This window comes from Amia ocellicauda, chromosome 7 (assembly GCF_036373705.1).
Source record: "Amia ocellicauda isolate fAmiCal2 chromosome 7, fAmiCal2.hap1, whole genome shotgun sequence".
In the NCBI taxonomy this organism is placed as follows: Eukaryota; Metazoa; Chordata; class Actinopteri; order Amiiformes; family Amiidae; genus Amia; species Amia ocellicauda.
The window spans coordinates 33,332,224-33,353,862 of record NC_089856.1 but is presented as its reverse complement, the minus strand read 5'-3'; the positions used below and the strand labels follow the sequence as shown (position 1 = coordinate 33,353,862).

General features: G+C 37.8%; 1 protein-coding gene across 2 annotated transcripts; it reads left to right on the top strand.

Annotated features, from left to right (window-relative positions):
- Positions 1-517: 517 nt before the first annotated feature.
- Positions 518-20,952, top strand: nmnat3 (nicotinamide nucleotide adenylyltransferase 3). 2 transcript variants are annotated; one of them, XM_066709286.1, is made up of 5 exons: positions 518-608; positions 7,700-7,843; positions 14,994-15,177; positions 17,572-17,672; positions 19,644-20,952. In XM_066709286.1, exons 2-5 carry the CDS (start codon positions 7,735-7,737, stop codon positions 20,039-20,041), a joined length of 792 nt encoding a protein of 263 aa, XP_066565383.1. In that variant the 5' UTR covers positions 518-608; positions 7,700-7,734; the 3' UTR covers positions 20,042-20,952. The 2 variants fall into 2 exon arrangements, with proteins under 2 accessions (XP_066565383.1, XP_066565382.1); XM_066709285.1 differs by having other exon boundaries at positions 525-608; positions 7,697-7,843.
- Positions 20,953-21,639: the final 687 nt, after the last annotated feature.

Genomic DNA, 21,639 nt, shown 5'->3' with positions numbered 1-21,639 from the left:
ATATACTGGGAGAGACATGTTTATTTACTGAACAATTCTTAAATATAACCATAAAGGCCTGGTCATGGAGAGCTACTGTACTGGTCCTGGAGGTTGTCTAGACACAGAGCAGTACAGCTAGCGATACAGACACACGTGTATTTATTGACACACACCGGCACCACATGTCACTTTACATCGATACAGTTCACGTTGCCTTTGCAGAAGTTGCAGAAATCGACTGTACTGCGAACACTATAACATCTATAAAATACTATTATGGAGGAAAACGATTCATGTTTTTTTCAACTGCCTGTTGTTTGAGTCAGGCAATATACTACTCAGTGTACGCTTTTAAATAAGTTGTTCGTTACTTCTTTTCAGGAGACTTACAGCTTTTGCGCTTTCGCTAAACAGTCAGTAACGAAAGCGTTGCGAGTTAAACGTGGTTTCAGGAGAGGCGTAATTCCCACCCAAGATGGCAGCCGGCACTGTCACTCCGCACACAGGAACAGCGGAAGCTCTGACAGTGAACACACGCTAGGCGACAATCTAGTGGCTGTATTTCTATGGTCGCTGTCTGGGGGAGCATTGATAGTGTTGCACACGGCGTGTCTGACCGGAGAAAGGTAATTAAAAAGGTGTCATTTTTCTGCACTTGGCTATGCTATTGTTATGTTTGACTTTACCACTTCTTGAAACCAGTATTGAGAGTAGTTACAATAACAACAAAATTACATGCATTAACATGTCTGACCCATGCTCATATCTATAAACTAGACATACTGTACACGTATTAACCAAAAATATAGCCAAGCCAGAGAAATAACTAATTTCGTCACAGAAAAACAGCTTTAGTATTTCAACCGAAGCTTAGATTTGGTAGCAAGCTGTGTATTAAAATAACCAAAACAACAACAACAACAAGTAGACACGAAGTGAACTACATCCTAACCCTTTTCTGTGCTTAATATCACCAAGTTCATGATATATGTATGTGGGTTTGTATATATATATATGAGATGTGTTTATCCGCACCTAAGTCATAATTAAAGTGGCTTATTTCCATTGGCAGTTTTATGAAGCCCACAAGTAATTTACATTCTACATTGTGCCATTCATTTCATATATTTGACAAACAAAAGATCCAAAACATACATTGGAAGAATATTATACTCTATCTTGTGGCATTACCTAGCACAGTTTTTCTGATTTTAAACAGTTTGCCATCTAGCATGCTATTGCAGATGAAATGTATATGCTACATAAATAAAACAATGATCTTCATAAATCTTGTGAAATGTAGTATCCAGGTTCTGTAGAGGCATGCACAAAATTCAATTGTACAACAGTGTGGGCAATTATGAGTGTTGTTAAGAACTGCCATAAATTAAATGTTTGCCCTAAAGACATGCAATGGCTTATGCAAATCATGAGCAGATGCTGCTGCTAGTTAAAATTACTTCCCTTACCACCCCACCCCACCCATTTTCTCAATTTATGTGCATTTTAACTTAACGATTTTGTCAGGCTTAAAATAACATAAAACATGCATTTCACAGTATTCATGCATTCACTTAAAATGTGTAGCTTTCTTTTTGTCAGTGGCTGGAGTTTGAACACATTCCACTACTTCTGGATAGACTTATGTTAAATTTCAAAGTTTTAAAGTTTGCAGCTATTATATAATCATCTGATCATTTCCTTCTAAATTACTATATGGGTTTATGGTCTGTTCTCGCAGCTTACTGGTGAAGGTTGTCATAGTATGTTATAATACTTCTGCAGCGGACTGTGGAATATATTTAAATTTACTCTGACATTTTATTTTTTTCCAGAGCAGCAGTAAATGTTCAGATTGAGTACACTTGGTCTATGTTTTTCTGTTGACATTATAATTTACCTAAAAATATAGATAACTTATTTATATTCCATAATATGTTGGTCTTCCATAGTCTATTAGTCTTACTTTAGATAATTAGTCCTACAATTTATTATAGCAGGCAGTGATTGAAAATCTATCACTTAACATGTGAGAAACTTACAAATAAAGGCATACTTGGATGTGTGTCTGACTGGCTTTCTATATGGAAAATGAGGAGGGAAACAATGAGAAAATTGCATCTGCTAAAATGTGAAGACTTTCATTGACAATAGTACTCAATTTTAATTGGCCTTTCATTCTGCACTAAGTGAATACAGGGGAAAAACACACAAAACAAACAAAATTGCCTACAATTTCCTATTGATCCTTGATGTTCCACATGAATTGGGCAGTGCTTGTGAATGTAACATAAATGTCAGTCCTTGCTATGGTGATTTTCTGCATTTAAACTTTAATAAGTATGCTTAAATGAAATTGCACTCTGATTTAGTCAAATAAAGCAGAGTAACAGTGATTCAAACCAGTTAGCATTACATTTTAAGAAAGAGAATAGTGCCTTTTATTTGTTTATGTAAAGCACTGCAAAGACATGTATTAGTGGTACCATTTCAGACTGGAATATTCTGTTCTTATTTGAATTATTCACTCATCTTTTCGCAGTGGCCCTGGTTGAAACAACGTGTTCTTTGCCCTTTCAGAATGTCTTGAGAAACAGATCCCATCACTTCTTGCTTAGGTTTATTTAAATTTTTCATAAGACTTTGAATAAAAATGTAATGGCATTAATATTTTAAGGTTAATAGGCAGCACACTTGGTCTGAATCGTTGTATCAAAGAGATGAATGCCTGCCTTTTCTGTTCGTGGATATAACGTGCGTGAAAATCTGAAATTTAAATTCCCTTTGGAATTTGAATGGCCCTGATTTACTTAATATGAAACCTGTCTGTCACCTTTTCCCCCATAATCTACCTATGGTTTTCCATCAGGTCTCTCTCACTATTGAATTTGCTTCTTTGATCATCGCTAGTGCTTTTGCCCCTACTTCTAAAACTAATGTCCCACATCCATTTCACTTTGAGGTTTTGGCATGAATAGACCATTATGTTATGGACAGCATTCTCTTCGCTTCCTCCTTTCTGGAGTACCTTTTCATAATTTTAGTTTGTTCTGTTGGAGGGAAACAATTGAAGTCATTGCATGCTCCATGATTGCTCAGTGTGATGGATTATGGCTTGCTTGTAGTGGACAGCAATTGGAATCTCATCTCTTGTGATAAGATCTTCGATTGCAGAGAGGACACTTGTATGTAACCTATACAAGTGCTGAGTCCCTTCCCTCCCTTCCCACAGCCACAGCCTTTTCAATCTCTTTGTTCTTCCTCTTATAAAGTTCTAAAGATATGAGATTTTCAGTCACCAGCACAAACCACTTTTGAAAGTCAAATTATCATGTAACAATCTATGCCTTTCAGGTGTGATGTCAAGCTGATAGAAAGAGATAGGGATTCTTTACTGTAAAACACCTTTTATGTTCTGTTTAATGAGATGATTTTCATGTAGTTGAAGTTCTGTGTCTCTTTTGATTTCCAGGCATTTGGGAATACATTTTAATAACTCTTGTCTCTGAGACCTGACTACCTACATGTTATGTGCTGTATTAAAATATATGGATAGACATGAATTGTATCTTAACATTAAACACATTTTCAGAATGCACAGCACAACCGAAGGGGTCCTTGATCGGTTTCATTCTGAGATCTTAATCTTGCAGGTATCATACCAGTGGGATAGTTAGTGAGATGAATAAGCGTACAGTGTAGTCTATCAGATAAAAAATGATTGTATGCCAGAACCTTAAAATGTGTTAATTAAACTTGAATGTGCAGTTAATCTGAAACATGCTCACTAAAGTAGGATTGTCCATACCGATGTTTGTTTTAATACAAGAGCACCTAAACTATGTGTCTCATTAAAAGAATCATATAAATAATAATAATAAAAAATAATATATACAGTCAGAGTGGATCTAAAAACTGGAACTGCTTCACACCTGCTGTCAAACAAAAGGAATGCATTGTATTTTCTTATTGTATTTTCAGACAATTATGTTGCTAGCATATGTTTTATACATTTGTTACCAAAAAAGGCCTTTACTGATGTTCAGATTTTGGGTTCGAATGACTTGACACTTCTGATGACACTCAAATATCACCATTCTGACATCACTCTGAATGTTGTGCATGAAAGCATTTAACTTTTGACCACCAATTACAGTATTCAGGAATGCGATGTTTACATCTCTTTAGATGGGCGAAAAATGAAAAGCACTTCAATATCCATAACTCTTGAGTACCTGTGAAGTATGTCTTGAGAAATTGTTTATCCCTGCTCCCTTATTTTGATGAATGTGAAATTGGGAGGTCTGCTTGTCACAGTGCAATGTAATGTAATGCATTGCTAACTCAAAAAGAATGAAAGAATATCTGCAACCTAGATTGAAATCTAAATTTTTATTTTTCTATTGTGAGTAACAATGTACATCAGCCATTGGAGTCCTGGTATTAATGTTACAGGACAAACCTCAGTGTCTAGAATCCAGAAAGACAACAGTAGCTCCAAACAGATGGGCAAAGCCTGAGAAATTATTATTTTTTATTTTTTTATTTCTTGGAAATAGAAATGTATCACAGTTTAGTATTTGATTTAATTGCTTAATACTTGGTTTACCAGAGCCACCTTTTCAGCAGAATCCAATACCAGCTACTCCCAGATCATCATCGAACCATTAAAAACATGCACTGCTAGCAGATTACCAATCCCTTTCGCATTAGGTCTTAATCCTCTTACTGACCCCTTTGTAATTATCTGTAGGAACAGCAAAAATTTTCAGTGGAAGGAAAATCTTCCATCCCTATAAATTCAGACTTCCTACCTATCATTCACATTCCCAACTGAATAAAGTACAGAAGGTCTGATTCCAGTTAGGCCACTTACTCCATGTGCAATTTCAGTACTTGAAATGTCTAGGCTATATTTAGTGACAAGTCTCCATGGATATGGGCATCCACAAATAAATAAATAAACATTATTGTTGTTGTTAAAAATAATTGTATCCTACGTACTCCTACATGTGTAATTTATTTATTTAAAGTTTGCATGATTATATTATATTGCTCGACTAGGGGCTGATGCTCTTAGTGGCATAATTGCCTGAAGGTAATGTAGCATCATTGAAGAGTCAAATATTGTGGTCTGTTGCCTAAAGGCCATTAAGACATTAATAGGCTTCAGGCAGAGGATTTTCTTTTTCATTCTGCCACTATAGGCCTATATTTAAAAAAAAAAAAAAACTTCCTGCTAGATGCAACAAACAACAATGTAGGTAGTACATACTTTATTTTTAAGTTTTATTTTTCTAAAATATAAAGACGCTGCTATTATAATTGTGTGTTCCCAGACTTTTGACTGCATTCAATAGAGCGAATGCTGACTTTTTCATGTTAATGGAGTTAGACTTCAATAATATTGAATTGCTCAGTAAACTCAGTTCCATTATCACTAAGTAATGGATCCATTGCTACCCATTTAATCAATGAAGCAAGGACGTTCTGAGACATATCATTTTTGTCTCAATAATTTTGCCTTGATCAAGCAATTTACCATTTTCCAGTGCTTAATGGAGCTGAATTATAGCTGTGTGTGAAGATTATTAGGTAAAACAATTGATGAAGAGCTTCATAACCTTAACAAAATGTTGCTTTCCATCACTGGGTGCTTTCACTTTTACCATGTGGTATGTTCTCAAGATGTCTGCCATAAGTGATCAAAGTGAACTGAGAAGACACAGTGGTAAAAAGAGTTGAATGATCAACTTGAAACAGCTAATACTCTGGGCTAATACATTATGACTAGATGGAAACTTGATGAAAATGCTTAAAACCAATTACCAACTAGTTGAAAGACCATTAAAGCATTGCTTCTGAATACATCTTTCCAAAGGTTTAATTTCATGAGGAAACCAGATTTAAAGATAGTCATGTTTTTTTTTTTTTTTATCTGTGTCAGAAATGGCCAATAATGGGATTATTTAGTTTCCATGCATGTTGTAGTTTTATTTGAGACATCTTGCTTAAATAAATAATTACCCTGCTCATCATTTGCAAGTTTGTTTTCCTCAGGAGCTTTTCTCATTGGCTTCATGTCCTATAAAATTAAAGCATATGCTGAAATATGACTGGGCGATATGACTTAAAAATAATATCTCGATATTTTTAGAAGTTTGGGCGATGCACGATATATATCGCGATATATATATTTATCCAATCAAGCTACAAAATAAAACCAAAGACATTAAAACTACAAGTATTTTGTTAATCATTAAATAAGCAAAACTAACAAATACCACATGCAGGCTGTCATGGTAAATATATGCAGAATGCAACACATTACAGCGCAAGTGTTGTGTGATTACTATTACGTGTGTTATGTTGTTATGGGATATATATATGTATATATACACACACATTTTGATATACTGTCGCATAAAAACAATAACACAAGTAATAGTAATCACGCAACACATGCGCTGTAAAATGCTATACATTCAGGTAGATTTACCACAGCCGGGTTTACATCTGCTGGACAGGGACATTTCTTCTCCGACTGTCGCGTTTCAATTCTGCTTACCAGTACATCACATGTTAATACCAAATAGCTATAATAATAATAATAATAATAATAATAATAATAATAATAAAACTGTTGTACCACTTCACCATCTAATGCAACTTTCTGCATCTGTTTGCATTGCTTTCCAATTTATTAAAATGTAAACAAACGTTATTATTCTTTAATTTTATACAAATTATACACATCTAAATTAGTGGCGGTGGGGGTGCTTGCAGATCGAGTTCAGCCCGGCGACGGGAGCGGGGCGCAGCGTGTGCGCTTGCGCATTAAAGTATCTCTTGGTTGTGTTGGTTATTGTGTGTCACTTCACTCTCCTTATGTCTGTCTGTGTTTCTGATGCTCATTTCTTGCCCCATCCGACACGTGTGGAAGAACGCAAAGCGTCCTAATGACAAAAAATATTGCCGTAAAGAGTGTCATTCTCGACAAAACGATATAAACGATAGAGCATAATATGAAACGATAGACGTTTTTCTATTGTCATACGATATATATCGTCATATCGCACAGCCCTATGCTGAAATATAAATGAGCTTCATGTAGGGCCACTGTCGCATTCTGTCTTAACAGACAGGTCTCCAAAAGCATGGTGTCTGTCCATAAGGAAACCTTTACAGGAAATTCCACCAGGAACGTCACACCTCCAGAAGTGCAATTAACTTACCTTTGTTTTTGTTTTTTTGTGTTTGTTTCTTGTTTTGTTTTGAAGGTCATAGATTGGGGAACATGTTGTAGATGATGAAAAATGTTCTGTCAAATTCATTGTTTCAGGTATTTGAGATACAGTCATAGAATGTATTGAATGGTATGTGTGTTGGGGAAAATATAAAGCCAAACTAGCCCAAAGCCCAACAGCACCAAATTGAACACAAGTTTGAGGTATAGTACCCTTTAAAAAAGTGCTTTCAGTGCAGCCAGTTCAAAAAACAATAAACATTATTCTCCACAAATGGCATCAAAAAGACTGAACTTCAAATGTTTAAATGAATACAACAGTTCTAACAGAAGTCCTAATTATGTTACCAGTGAGCGATCTTTATCCCGAGGAATGTTTTTGATTTTAACCAAAGATCTCTGTGTTGTAATAAGACAGAATTTATTTTTGTATTCACTAATTTTCATTGTTCTGATTGATTTCTCCAGCAGAGCATGAAGTGAACACCCTTGAGTCCAGTGTAGAAATGGCTGGCCGGGTTCCTATTGTATTGCTGGCATGTGGCTCCTTCAACCCCATTACCAACCAACACATGCGGCTGTTTGAACTAGCAAGAGACCATATGCATCAAACAGGTTGGCGTTTTTTCACCAGGTTGTTTTCCCACTGCACCTTAAGACATTGTCCACACCAGGTGACACATTACAGACATGACTGGAATTCAGAAGTCATCCTGGATTTTCACAGGTCTTACTTTTTATTCTGACTGAAGTGATGAACCTGTATGCATGCTGTTTTCATTTTGTGAAGAACATCTGTGAAAAAAGGCCTGTTTCTGTTGGCTTAACAACCCAAGCACTGTTGCCCAGTCAGGCACGGAGGTAGAAGGCAGACAGCACCCACAGTGTCATAAGTGCTAGAAGTGCTAGCGTGCAACAGAAATGAGCTCTATGGTCTGGGGAGAACATCTCTGAGACCTGAAGAGCATCCTAGAATTTGAATAAACTGGCTGAATAGAGGCATGGCACAATGTAGAACTGCAAGAAGGGATTGTGCTAGTCTGTAACTAATTTAAATAGCCAATATAAAGTCCTTGGGTATTGTGCTTATTTCCTTTAATTGAACTTTAATTGGAGTGTGTATTGTACGTGGTTAGATTTTAACGTTCATATTATGACAGAAAAAGTTAAGAAAAATCCTAAACTATTAAAGTTTTCGGTGCAGAACAATGAGGATTTGAATGGTTAGAAAATATAATTAATTTACTGCTTGGTTTAATTCCTTTCTGTATTATGTTTGTAAATATTTTAAAGGATGTTCAGCTATAATGGGCTTAGATACAAAAGGAACATAAAGGAACCTTCTCACATGTGAAAAATGGTTGATATTCACAGAACTGGTGTTCTATAAACAGCTACAGTGTAGAACTGCTTTTTGGAGCCATGTTCTGTGTGTGAAATTACAATACAAGTTAAAATACAGTACCATGCTGATTTTTAAATGGAAATTCAAATGAATACTCCACAGCAGGACTTCTGTATCTGTAAAGGACCAGATTACCTAGGTTCAGCCAATTAAAAGAATAATAATTAATTTCCATTAGCAGAAAGAGTTTTTGATTAAGAGTGTGTGGCCCTATGACTCTTAAAGAAATGAAAAACTGTCTTCAAATGAATTGAATGCTGCTTGTTTAGAAACATATTTAATGAATAACGATAAAAGCTATCCATGTAAAAAAATTTAATTAACGAGATAACTTTGATAAGTGAAAGTAGGACACCTTCACTTTATTTAAAACCTAATCTGATTTTTATTTAATTTTTTATTAATGCCACTTCAACAAATACAATATTTCATTTTTTACAGTGCCATGAGCACACTGGTGTGCTGTTTTTAACCTTCAAATTGTTTACTTCTTTCAAATATAGAATCTGTGTCTGTGTACTTCATGATAGTATGTAACATGTAAACAAAAACGGAAAATGCTGTATGTAGCTTTCTAGGAGAAGAAAACTGATTGACAGTTATTGCTATCAAATGTAATATTCTATGTTCATCAAACTGGTCATTCATTCATGCTAAAGGCAACCTTTTGGGCAAGGTTGTTTGTTAATCTTTAACTGCAGTCCAGATTCCATATTTTGTGGAAATAGAAATCCATGTAGTGAAATATACATGGGTATAAGATGTAATATTGATCAGTAATACAGCATGATTTACATCTCCTCAGAAGCTTTGCCTTTTTGTCTGCTGTAAATGTAATCAGCCTTTTCTGATGTGTGGGGGACCGCTGTGTGTTTTTCTAAATTTATGTGAGAGTTCCCATTTTGACACTCAACTGGAGGGAACTGAGCAGAGATAAATTTAGGTTTGTTCTGTTTTTACAATTGTATCTGGCTGAATTAAAAAGCCTTCACTACTGGTCAAAAGAACACGTCAATTTTTCCAGTTTTCATAGAAATTTACGCAGCTTAATGTCTCTATAAATTTTGTTCATCCCACGTTTTGGGTCCGTATCTTCCTGTAGAATAAACCCGTGACCAACTAGGCATATACCAGAGGGTATTGCATGGCTCTGCAAAATGCTGGGGTAGCCGTTTTGGTTCAGGGTGCCATTCTCTCTGTGCTAGTCGCCGACTCTTGATCCAACAGAAGAGCCCCAGACCATCACCTCCTCCATGTTTGACAGTTGGTGTCACACACTCAGGAACCATCCTTTCGCCTACTCGACGGCATACAAAAACCCTGCGTGATGAACCAAAGATTTCAAATTTTGATTCATCGGTCCTTCTTCCAGTCTTCAGTAGTCCACTGGTGGTGCTTCATGGCCCAGGCAAGCCTCTTTTTCTTATTTTGCCATCTTAGCAATGTCTTTCTTACTGCCACTCGACCTGTCAAACCTACAGCTTGAAGTCTTCTCTTCACAGTTGAAACTGAGACTTGCTTACTTCGACCAGTGTTTAGCTGTGCTTGAATCTGTTGTCCTGTGAGCTGCCTATCACGCAAGCTGTTGACTCTCAGAAACTTGTCTTCTGATTCTGTTGTGGCTTTGGGTGAGCCAGACCTCTTCCTGTCAGAGTTTCCTCCAGTTTCCAAGTGCCCTTTGATGGTGTAGGAAATTGTACTTAAAAACTGTGCTTAAAGTTCAATAAAAACTGGAAAAATTGGGTTGTTCTAAAACTTTTAACCAGTAGTGTATCTATCAGACATAACATTATGACCAGTGACAGGTGAAGTGAATAGCATTGATAATCTCATTATCATGGCACCTGTCAGTGGGTGGGATATATTAGGCAGCAAGTGAACATTTTGTCCTCAATGTTGATATGTTAGAAGCAGGAAAAATGGGCAGCGTAAGGATCTGAGACTTTGACAAGGGCCAAATTGTGATGGCTAGACAACTGGGTCAGAGCATCTCCAGAACTGCAGCTCTTGTGGGGTGTTCCCGGTCTGCAGTGGTCAGTACCTATCAAAAGTGGTCCAAGGAAGGAAAAGCGGTGGTATTATCCAACAGACGAGCTACTGTAGCTCAAATTGCTGAAAAAGTGAATGCTGGTTCTGATAGAAAGGTGTCAGAACACACAGTGCATCACAGTTTGTTGCGTATGGGGCTGCGTAGCCGCAGACCAGTCAGGGTGCCCATACTGACCCCTGTCCACTGCCAAAAGCGCCTTCAATGGGTACGTGAGCATCAGAACTGGACCACGGAGCAATGGAAGAAGGTGGCCTGGTCTGATGAATCACGAGTTGACTTGGCCTCCAAATTCCCCAGATCTCAATCCAATCAAGCATCTGTGGGATGTGCTGGACAAACAAGTCTGATCCATGGAGGCCCCACCTCGCAACTTACAGGACTTGAAGGATCTCCTGCTAATTTCTTGGTGCCAGATACCACAGCACACCTTCACAGGTCTAGTGGAGTCCATGCCTCGATGGGTCAGGGCTGTTTTGGTGGCAAAAGGGGGACCTACACAATATTAGGCAGGTGGTCATAATGTTATGGCTGATCGGTGTATATATGCTGCAGAGAAAAAGTTCATCAACAATTAAAGGAATTAATTATAAAATACATAAGAATTAAAACTTTCTGTTGACAATGACCTTGCCATCACAGATGCTTGAAATTCTCAAATGTGTAATAGACTGATGATAACAGTGTACTTGTACATGTGTAATTGATTTCATATTTTGTAATATGTTCTTAATTATATTATAGATAGGGTAACATTTTCTTGGGTGATGTTATCATTTATGTAAAGAGACTGAACATCCAAATCTTCAGTAAATACAGGGATAACATTTTTATTCTTACCCTAACAAGTAAATAATATTAAGAATCTTTATTCTGATTTCTGATACCACACTCATAGGACAAACAGAGTGACTTGACCCTGCGTGACTTGACCCTGCAGAATGCCATTTTGTTAGAAGCAGTGCCTGTTACTTGTTGGAATAAAACCATTTCTGTTTCTGCTGATAAAGCTTTAGACTCACACTCCCTGAGATTAAGGAGTGGATTTACGCATTGCCTTGTACATTTTTAATCCCAGAGTGGTTTTTCATAGATTGGTAAAGCTGATTTCTTCCCGAATGCGTATGTGTTAGACTTTGTTTATGAATAAAATACGTTCCTTATAATATGATGTGGGTTCAGCTAGCAGCCTTAGCCTTAATCTTAACCACTATCGATGCAGGGCTGTATTTGTCTTGGGTTTCTCCCCCACCAGTTTTTTGTCTGTTTATTAAGTGCTTTCTGAGGTAATTGTATGTCAGGTGAACTTGAATGGCGTTACCACTTCTGAATATTTTTTTTAAAGAAGAAGAAAGAAAGAAAAACACAGACAACTAAACACATTGCCAGTTTGAATGTTTGGCCAATGTATTCAAGAGATCCATTCAAATACATGTAATAATCACAGCTCACCTTGTCTACTTTATTTCTAGGGAATATTTTGCCTTTGAAAATCATGGCCATTTGCATTGCTTATGTTAACAGCAAGGCTAGAGGTAATAAACTATACAATATAATGCCATACAGACTATGGCCATGATACACAATCTACATACATACATTAAAGTCTACAGGAGAAAACATTAATGTAAGTCTTTTGTTACCGCAATTGTATGCCTCAGTGACATAACAGTGTGCTCCTTAAGACAGGGTTAGAAAACTGTGTAATGTGGCCTTGCAACAAGGAGTCTGTTTCAGTATAGATTAGGGCACTAAATCATATAATAATAAGCTGACACCAAGTAAGAATTGAGTGCAAAACAGGTTGATATTTATGATCCAGGCCTTCTAATAGAAACATATATTTGATAAAGGGACCTCTGTTCTTTCCCATTCTTCATTTTTATTTTGGTGTAGACTGGCTTCATCTGTGGTATTTGCACATTAGGTCATTTGCCAAATGCAGTCTTAAATTCCCCCAGAGAATGCACTTAACTTTGTACTATAACTTTACAAACTTTGATATATCTGGGCAGCAGAGTGGAGTAGTGGTTAGGGCTCTGAACTCTGGAGGGTTGTGGGTTCAGTCCCAGGTGGGGGGCACTGTTGTACCCTTTACCTAGATTACTCCAGTAAAAACCCAGCTGTAGAAATGGGTAATTGTCTGTAAAAATAATGTGATATATTGTAACAATTGTAAGTCACCCTGGATAAGGGTGTCTGCTAAGAAATATAATAATAATAATAATATCTCTAAGAACTTAAATAAATCTGCAGACTGTCCAGATGTATCAGGACTCATGGTGTGTGAGCCCATTAAGGTGATGTAATCCCTCTCTGAGTGTACAAATGCCCCATGCCAGGGGACCATTTTTTTGTTTTTTTTTGGTGTAGTGGCTTTGTTGCTCTGCTGGGGGAAATAATCAAAGATGCTTATGCTGATATCTTAAATCTGATATTGTCCACAGTTAGAGATTAAGTCCTCTGCTTCTTTTCATCACCAACTGTTTTATTGCTTACTGCATCCACTTAGCACTGCTTCTGTCTGGTTTCTAGCATCCAGTTTCTGTTGTTTTTTTTTTGTTTTTTTTGTCTAAACTTAATAGTTATTTTCATATTGGAATATTAGTTCAATTTGAAAGCAGCCAATTTAACTTACCATTTAATAAACTGATATATTAATACAGTGAGGGAAAAAAGTATTTGATCCCCTGCTGATTTTGTACATTTGCCCACTGACAAATAAATGATCAGTCTATAATTTTAATGGTAGGTGTATTTTAACAGTGAGAGACAGAATAACAACAAAAAAATCCAGAAAAACCCATTTCAAAAAAGCTATAAATTGATTTGCATGTTAATGAGGGAAATAAGTATTTGACCCCTTCGACTTAGTACTTGGTGGCAAAACCCTTGTTGGCAATCACAGAGGTCAGACGTTTCTTGTAGTCGGCCACCAGGTTTGCACACATCTCAGGAGGGATTTTGTCCCACTCCTCTTTGCAGATCCTCTCCAAGTCATTAAGGTTTCGAGGCTGACGTTTGGCAACTCGAACCTTCATCTCCCTCCACAGATTTTCTATGGGATTAAGGTCTGAAGACTGGCTAGGCCACTCCAGGACCTTAATGTGCTTCTTCTTGAGCCACTCCTTTGTTGCCTTGGCTGTGTGTTTTGGGTCATTGTCATGCTGGAATACCCATCCACGACCCATTTTCAATGCCCTGGCTGAGGGAAGGAGGTTCTCACCCAAGATTTGACGGTACCTGGCCCCGTCCATCATCCCTTTGATGCGGTGCAGTTGTCCTGACCCCTTAGCAGAAAAACACCCCCAAAGCATAATGTTTCCACCTCCACGTTTGACGGTGGGGATGGTGTTCTTGGGGTCATAGGCAGCATTCCTCCTCCTTCAAACACAGCGAGTTGAGTTGATGCCAAAAAGCTCGATTTTGGTCTCATCTGACCACAACACTTTCACCCAGTTCTCCTCTGAATCATTCAGATGTTCATTGGCAAACTTCAGACGGGCCTGTACATGTGCTTTCTTGAGCAGGGGGACCTTGCGGGCGCTGCAGGATTTCAGTCCTTCACAGCGCAGTGTGTTACCAATTGTTTTCTTGGTGACTATGGTCCCAGCTGCCTTGAGATCATTAACAAGATCCTCCTGTGTAGTTCTGGGCTGATTCCTCACCGTTCTCATGATCATTGAAACTCCACGAGGTGAGATCTTGCATGGAGCCCCAGACCGAGGGAGACTGACAGTTATTTAGTGTTTCTTCCATTTGCGAATAATCGCACCAACTGTTGTCACCTTCTCACCAAGCTGCTTGGCGATGGTCTTGTAGCCAATTCCAGCCTTGTGTAGGTCTACAATCTTGTCCCTGACATCCTTGGACAGCTCTTTGGTCTTGGCCATGGTGGAGAGTTTGGAATCTGATTGATTGATTGCGTGTGTGGCACTCCAGTGCTCCTAATCTCAGCTCATTACCTGTATAAAAGACACCTGGGAGCCAGAAATCTTGCTGATTGATAGGGGATCAAATACTTATTTCACTCATTAACATGCAAATCAATTTATAACTTTATTGAAATGCGTTTTTCTGGATTTTTTTGTTGTTATACTGTCTCTCACTGTTAAAATACACCTACCATTAAAATGATAGACTGATCATTTCTTTGTCAGTGGGCAAACGTACAAAATCAGCAGGGGATCAAATACTTTTTTCCCTCACTGTATATTTATCCCCCCCAAAATAAAAATAATAAAAAGATTTACACAGCATTGTAGGATTTTATAACCATGCATACGGATAAGATGTTTCATTTGTTCTTAAAGGGCAGTTCGAAGTAATTGAAGGCATCGTTTCCCCAGTCAATGATGAATATGGCAAGCGAGGCCTGGTATCTGCAAAACACCGCGTTGCCATGGCACGGCTGGCCCTGCAGACCTCTGACTGGATACGAGTGGACTCCTGGGAGAGTGAGCAGCAGCAGTGGAGTGAGACGGTCGCCACGCTGAGGTATGCAGAGTGTTGAGTTAAAGAACAAATCGGCCAGGAAAACCGTTGTACCCCGGGGCAAGACTCCTGAAGAGCCCCCAACCAGCATTTAATTTTCTTGAAACCCTCTTAATCATGACTTGCTACAGAACTGCAGAGGTGTTAAATTGTTTTTAGGTAGTTAATTATTTACCTCAAGTTAGTGACTCACAACACCAGGAGGCCCTCCGGTCCCCGGGGACAAGAGATGTGCATCCCTGCTGTAACCATATTTGATTCATTTGGTGTAATAAAACCGCAGAGCACATTCATAGCCTTTGTTCCCTATCGTCGCCTATAGTGGGGCAGATCAGGCAGACTTTGAACAAGCACTGTGAGGCAAGTAAGGAAACCTAATTCCACTTTTGTTAACTCATTTTTTTTTTCTTTAAGGCAAAGCAAATTTGTATGGAAGAAAAATACTTGCTGACTCGCCTGATAGCTAGAAAGTAGCATTGCGCTAAATATTCTGGCTGGTACACAACGGAGGCTTGGTATCAGGCAAAACCAGACAAAATGTTGAATTCAAAATCATGCCAGTAGTTTCCTCTGGTTGGCTGAGGGCAATGAAAAGACAACAGATCTGTTGCATCTTCCCACCCCATTGCAAAACCTCTATAATCCTGCCTTGGGGTCTCAGAACACAGCTAGAGACATTAATTTTGATTTCAAACAAACAAATAAGCTGCTGTTCTAGGGGAGAAGTTTGATAAAGCCACATCTTGTTCTAGACTCCATTGCCTTTGATTTATTTCAGATTGTACCTGGAAGGGCAGGAAGTTTTGGACAATAAAACTGGAAAAGGAAAGTACACAACTTAAATGAATAATTAAATGAAATATTGTATGACAAAGTAATGGAGATAAAACATGTACTTAATATGTTGGTCGTACTGACCTAATGTCTTCCAGGTGTAGCCAGCTCACTAGTTTTTCTCAATTTCCTACAAGTGGGAGCTGGTTATAATCAATATAGACTCTGAATTGGGTGTGAAATTATACAAACAGAGAAGCAAACAGCATTCAGGTCATGGTGTGTTAATGGATTTACAAGCATGTTGAGTAATACCTCCGGTCTTTTTGGCAAACGGCATGCAATTTTTTATCTCTTACTAACAAGACAGCGGGAGCTACAGTAATTACTGGGCTCTCAGTAGACTCACCCTAGTGCAGCACAATACAAAGCCTTTAATGCTACATTGGCATTTCTATTTTGAGTGCCCTCTGGTTGTGCTAGGGGTGCCTAAGCTGCCTTTAAAAATATAGCAGCCCCTGTGATCATTCAGATTTTTGCAAGTAGGTGAAAAGCAGATGCTAATCTCACCTACTAGAACCTGCAAGGAGCTGTTCCATTTCAAATGCGTATTTAGGTAGTGTTGTTTTTTCATTTAAAGAAAGCTGTTTTTCTCTCAGGTTTGTTCTCTGTGGGGGAAAAAAACTATGTATGAAATTTCCACCAAATCATCAAATGCATTCTGCTATTCTAAAGATTTCCATCTTACATTAATATCTCATAGGAGCAATTTAAGTGCTTTTCTCTGTATGAGGCAGTGAATAGGCGATTGGATTTTGAAAGAATGGGGGGGGGGGAACTTCATTTGAATGGTAATGTCATGATTGCCAGCCCTTGGGTGAATTTCTTTGAAAGCAATGAAGTGCTAGTCATTTTATAAAGCCTCCTTAAAGTAAGTGTTCTTTTCCTTAGTGGGCTTTGTAGTAGCTCTTTGTTAGTTAAGTGAATATTTAGGATACATTTAAGAGATTAAATATGTAATTAATATTTTGTGCTTTTTCAATATAAAGTTGTGCCCCCCTCTGTCACCCCCCCACCAATTATGTAGTCAGTACAGTTGACAGAACAAAATATGTTTGTCATGTTGGGTAATTATTTACTTGGAGATGCTGTAAGGTTTGCCATGAAGCTTAAAATGTACAGACTTACCAGGAGGAATAAAAATCAGAATAAGAGGACCCTGCCCGTGACCATGTAATTGAAGTGACCATGCTGATATAAATAAATAAAAAAATATCTATGAATGCCCTCTATCATGTCACACTGCATGTGCACATCTTAAAAGCTCTTGTCCATGTACTTGGAGCTGGAGAGAGGTCTGGGGAAGTTGTTCTGTTGTGCTGCAAACACTTGTGACACGTTACAAATTGCTTTCTGTCCCTAATACAAATCCTCTCGTGAAAAGATTCATTTTAAGCTGCATTTCGTAAAGAGCTGATTAAAGCATGAAGTGGCCTCTTGTCTTTCTTGCTGGTGCCCGAAAGCCGACTCTCGTTCAAGTAATTGAAAGTTAGAGGAAAATCATGTACATCTCTAAGAGGATTATGGAAACAGTAGCCTTTTTTTCTTCCCCTTATACTGCAGGCACCATTATGACAGACTTCAGAACAGGCATCAGTCGAAGGAAAACTTGAATAATGTCTACATAAACAAGGCATACACACTCGACAATAAGTCCCCTACAGGTAAGGCTCTTTGAGTTCAAGCCTCTCTGTTGCCTGCCAAAACAAAATAATTAGATGTATTTCCTTTGCATTGGTTTCAAGCTTTCTCAAGACTTTTAGTTTCATTCTACAACTTCTGCAAAAAACAAACACATTTAAATACAGTTCTTACCAGTTACACTCATTATTCATCTGTGGCAAACAAAATTGATATGCTAATAAGATTTTATACTTCCTTCGTCTAATTTGGTTTATGACTTATACAAATTAATAATGCCCGGGATTGTAGTGAGCCAAAAACAGAAGGCAGTCTTAGCTGTAGGCCGACATGAACTAGAACCATCTGTTGCATAACAAATGTTTTTGTTTATTTAACCTCCTCCAATGAGGAAAATGCTGTGAGGGTCTCTGTCTCCACAAGAAGAGGCTTTGGGGCTTTGTTCAAGATGGGCTTTATACACTGCAGGAATTGACTGGTTACTGTATATGGTAGCTTTGTCTTGAGCATCATGCCGGGCGCCGCTGCAGACGGGAACGGAGGAGGCTGATATTTTTCTTATGGGCATTGAATTACATTTTTTATTGCTGGGGTGCTTAATTTAATTTGACAGGGCTCTGTGCTATGCAGTGTACTCAAATGAAAAAGCCAGACAGGAGTGAAATAAACACAGGAATGGCCTTTTTCTCTTATCTTTCCCATTTTTATCAAGCATTCTCAATCTGATCATTGATTATGGTCTTTCCTTTTCAATTTACCTTAATGTGCTTCCTCTTGGCTGAATGTAAATCTGTATACTGTATCCTGCTCTTTGTCTCTTTGTTCCACATTATGATTGTCTGCGGCACCGGTGGTGTTGGATTGCTATCAACGCCTTATGAAAATCATTGCAGCACAGTACAGATCATTGCATTGTTTCACTTTGTCTTTTTGTGGGGGGGGCTGACAGAAAAGTCCTAAGTAATATTAGCATTCCACCATTCCTGACCAGGCTTAAAGACTGTTACACATGAAACGGATTGAAAAGCACCTGGATGGATAGGTAGTCAGATTATTATTTTTTAAAATATTTGATTTGCTGTACTGCAAATTTGCATTTAATTGCAAATGATCAAATGAATTACAGGTATGGATTTGCAATGACTACAGCCTGTATTCAGATGTAACATAAGAAAAGGATAATCACCAATATGTCTATGTTAATACTGATGTCTTTTCAAGTGGAAGTTTGTACAATTTCTCATCTGACATGCATTTTCGGTTCTTTTCTTTTAATTTGATCCTTTAAGTCACTGACACTGGTGTGCCCTAGGAAATGGGATTCTAGTTTCAGTGTAAAATTGTCTTTGCAGACCCAGCTGTTTAATTTTTTCCACAAGTACATCATTTTCTCTGCTTGTGCTCAATAGGAGCCCATTGCCTTACTGTGTTTAGATGAGCTGAGCTTGATTAGAGGACTATGCATATGTGCTAACAGAATTTATCTCTGCAAGCTGTCAGAACTTACCATGAGAAAATAACTTCAGTGAATGAGTGCTCCATGCTGTAACCTAATGGGATTGTAAGAGGCAATCGTTCATAAAAAAACATTAAGGCCAGTTAATTATTTAACATGAAAAAGAGAAAAATTATGAAAATATAAATCTGAAAATTACAGGTTGAAAATAGGTTTTGAACAAGGGCTGCAAGGAAAGTATTTATGTAATCCCATCTACCGTACTTTATTTGCATTATTTAAGACCGTGGGTTTTATTAATTATGGAAACGCAGAGCGAGTCCATAAAGAGAATTAGTGCAGAGGCTGGAACATCAAAGCTATTTGGGGTTTCATTATGGATGTTAGGATTTAGGAGCTGAAAAGCTGTGGGGAAAAGAACACACCAAAAAAATACACACACATAATTTAGTAGCGCCTTTTTATTTATGTATTTATTTAGGTGATAACGATGATCGTCCCAGCAGACCCCAGGCAACACTTGTTTGTCTTTCTTTAGGAACACCGCGGCTTAAGTTGCTTTGTGGAGCCGATTTCTTGGAGACATTCAAGGTTCCCAAGCTCTGGAGGGAAGACCACATCGTCGAACTCGTCGGCAAGTTTGGCTTGGTGTGCGTCAGCCGTGCCCACCTTGACCCCTGCCGGCTGGTCCACGAGTCTGACGTCCTCACCAGGCACAAGCACAACATCTTTCTGGTCAGGGAGTGGATCCAGAATGAGATCAGCGCCACCGAGATTCGCCAGGCCATACGGCGAGGGCAGAGCGTCAAGTACCTCCTCCCAGACTCTGTGATAGAATATATTAAAGGCCACTGTTTATACACAGTGGAGAGCGAGCAGAAAAATGCTGATGGCATCCTTCAGCCCCTTAAACTGTTTAAAACCCTTAATGAGTAAATATTTCATTAGGTGATAATGGATTTTCTTTTCCTAGGCCGTATTTAGTTTTTTCCCTCTTCGTTCTCCCAATCTGAAAAGTAATACAAACAAAGCTTGTGCAAGCACACTATTTGGCACTGCATATTTATCTGCTCAGTGGGGAACATGGAGGAAAATGTTTAAAATGTGCTATTTGAGGTGTGTTTTTTTGTGTTGTGAAAATTAAATTAGGCCTTGGAAGGGTGCTCATGATAGTTAGACATGAAATTCACTAAAGCACAAACTCCCCTTTTCACCTGTTTAAAGTGAACTGAACAGAAATTAAGGAATGTAGTATAATTGCTCATTCTATACGGTAAACCCCACTTCTGATGCAATACCTGTATTTTCAGATCAATCCATTTCGTATATATATTTTTGTAGGCTTGCTGAAGGACAGGGAAATCCCTTTAATATTTGTATATATATTTTGTCATCTGATGTTAAACATTGCTGCAATTGTGCGTGACCTTTAAAGTGTTTTGCCTTTCATAATACAGCAGGGTTACTGCACTTCATGATTTGAAATCTAGTCATAATCAACAGTGTGTGTATAAAGCCTTCGGATTGAGTGGAATAACAGATTGAATTTGACTTTACATGCTTTCTGCTACATCAAAATGTTGTTCCTGTTACAAAACTATTTTCTGGAGAGGTTGTGCTATTCATATAAACACATTTTATAACCTGGATGTGAATCTGTAAACAGAACCAAAGGATGTGAGATATTGTATTTGATGAAACAGAATTGGTGAAGTATAAATGAACGTGGATTCTACAACAGAAAATAAGGATGTAATACAAACAATACAAACTTGAAAATCTGAAACGTACCCTGTACAAGGTTTTTCTTTATTGTTATTCTTCATTAAATGCTGATTAATATGCAAGTTTAAGAGATAATGGGTACTGAATCATCAATAACAGTAAATATGGGACCGTCATCATGCTCAGTTGGTAAAATTCCACCTTGCAACACCTGTGACATTGTGGACAACTCATAGAAACAACAGGAAGGTTTGTTATCAATATACCAATATGTTTACCTCATCCGCTGAAAATGTCAAGTCAAAGAACATTAAATATTTTGAGAGTGTCTCTGCCTGCTATAGACAGTCTCAGAAAGAAGAGCAAAGATGCACAGGATATGCCAATCTGAGAAATTTTGATGAATTAATGAAGTGTTGATCAACACTCACATTTCTCACATGAACCACATAATAGCCTGTTGCCTGTGTGTAATTAACACCATCAATGACAGCATTTCACCAGAGAAGCACCTGTTCTGAAAATAAACCTTGTGAGATTGACATTATACAGGACTCAATATTAAGAAAGTGTAGACTTGACTCTTTTTAATTTTATTCCTTGTATGAGAACTTCAGAAATATTTACTTTTGCACCAATAAGTAATCATCTAATCGATTATGCTGATTATCATGTAAATCCTGTCATTCCATTGTGTTGTATTGTGTGTGTGTGTGTTTATTTACTTACCTGAAAAACACTGGTCGGTTTTAATACAGGTTTAATACTGATCGCTTAATCTTCTAGTAAGCCCCATACCTAAATATTTG

Excerpts from the sequence above, each read along its gene's own strand:
- nmnat3 (XM_066709286.1), top strand. The coding sequence starts at position 7,735 with ATGGCTGGCCGGGTTCCTATTGTATTGCTGGCATGTGGCTCCTTCAAC. Across the intron at positions 7,844-14,993 it reads AGACCATATGCATCAAACAG|GGCAGTTCGAAGTAATTGAA; the intron begins GTTGGCGTTTTT and ends TTGTTCTTAAAG. Across the intron at positions 17,673-19,643 it reads CGACAATAAGTCCCCTACAG|GAACACCGCGGCTTAAGTTG; the intron begins GTAAGGCTCTTT and ends GTCTTTCTTTAG.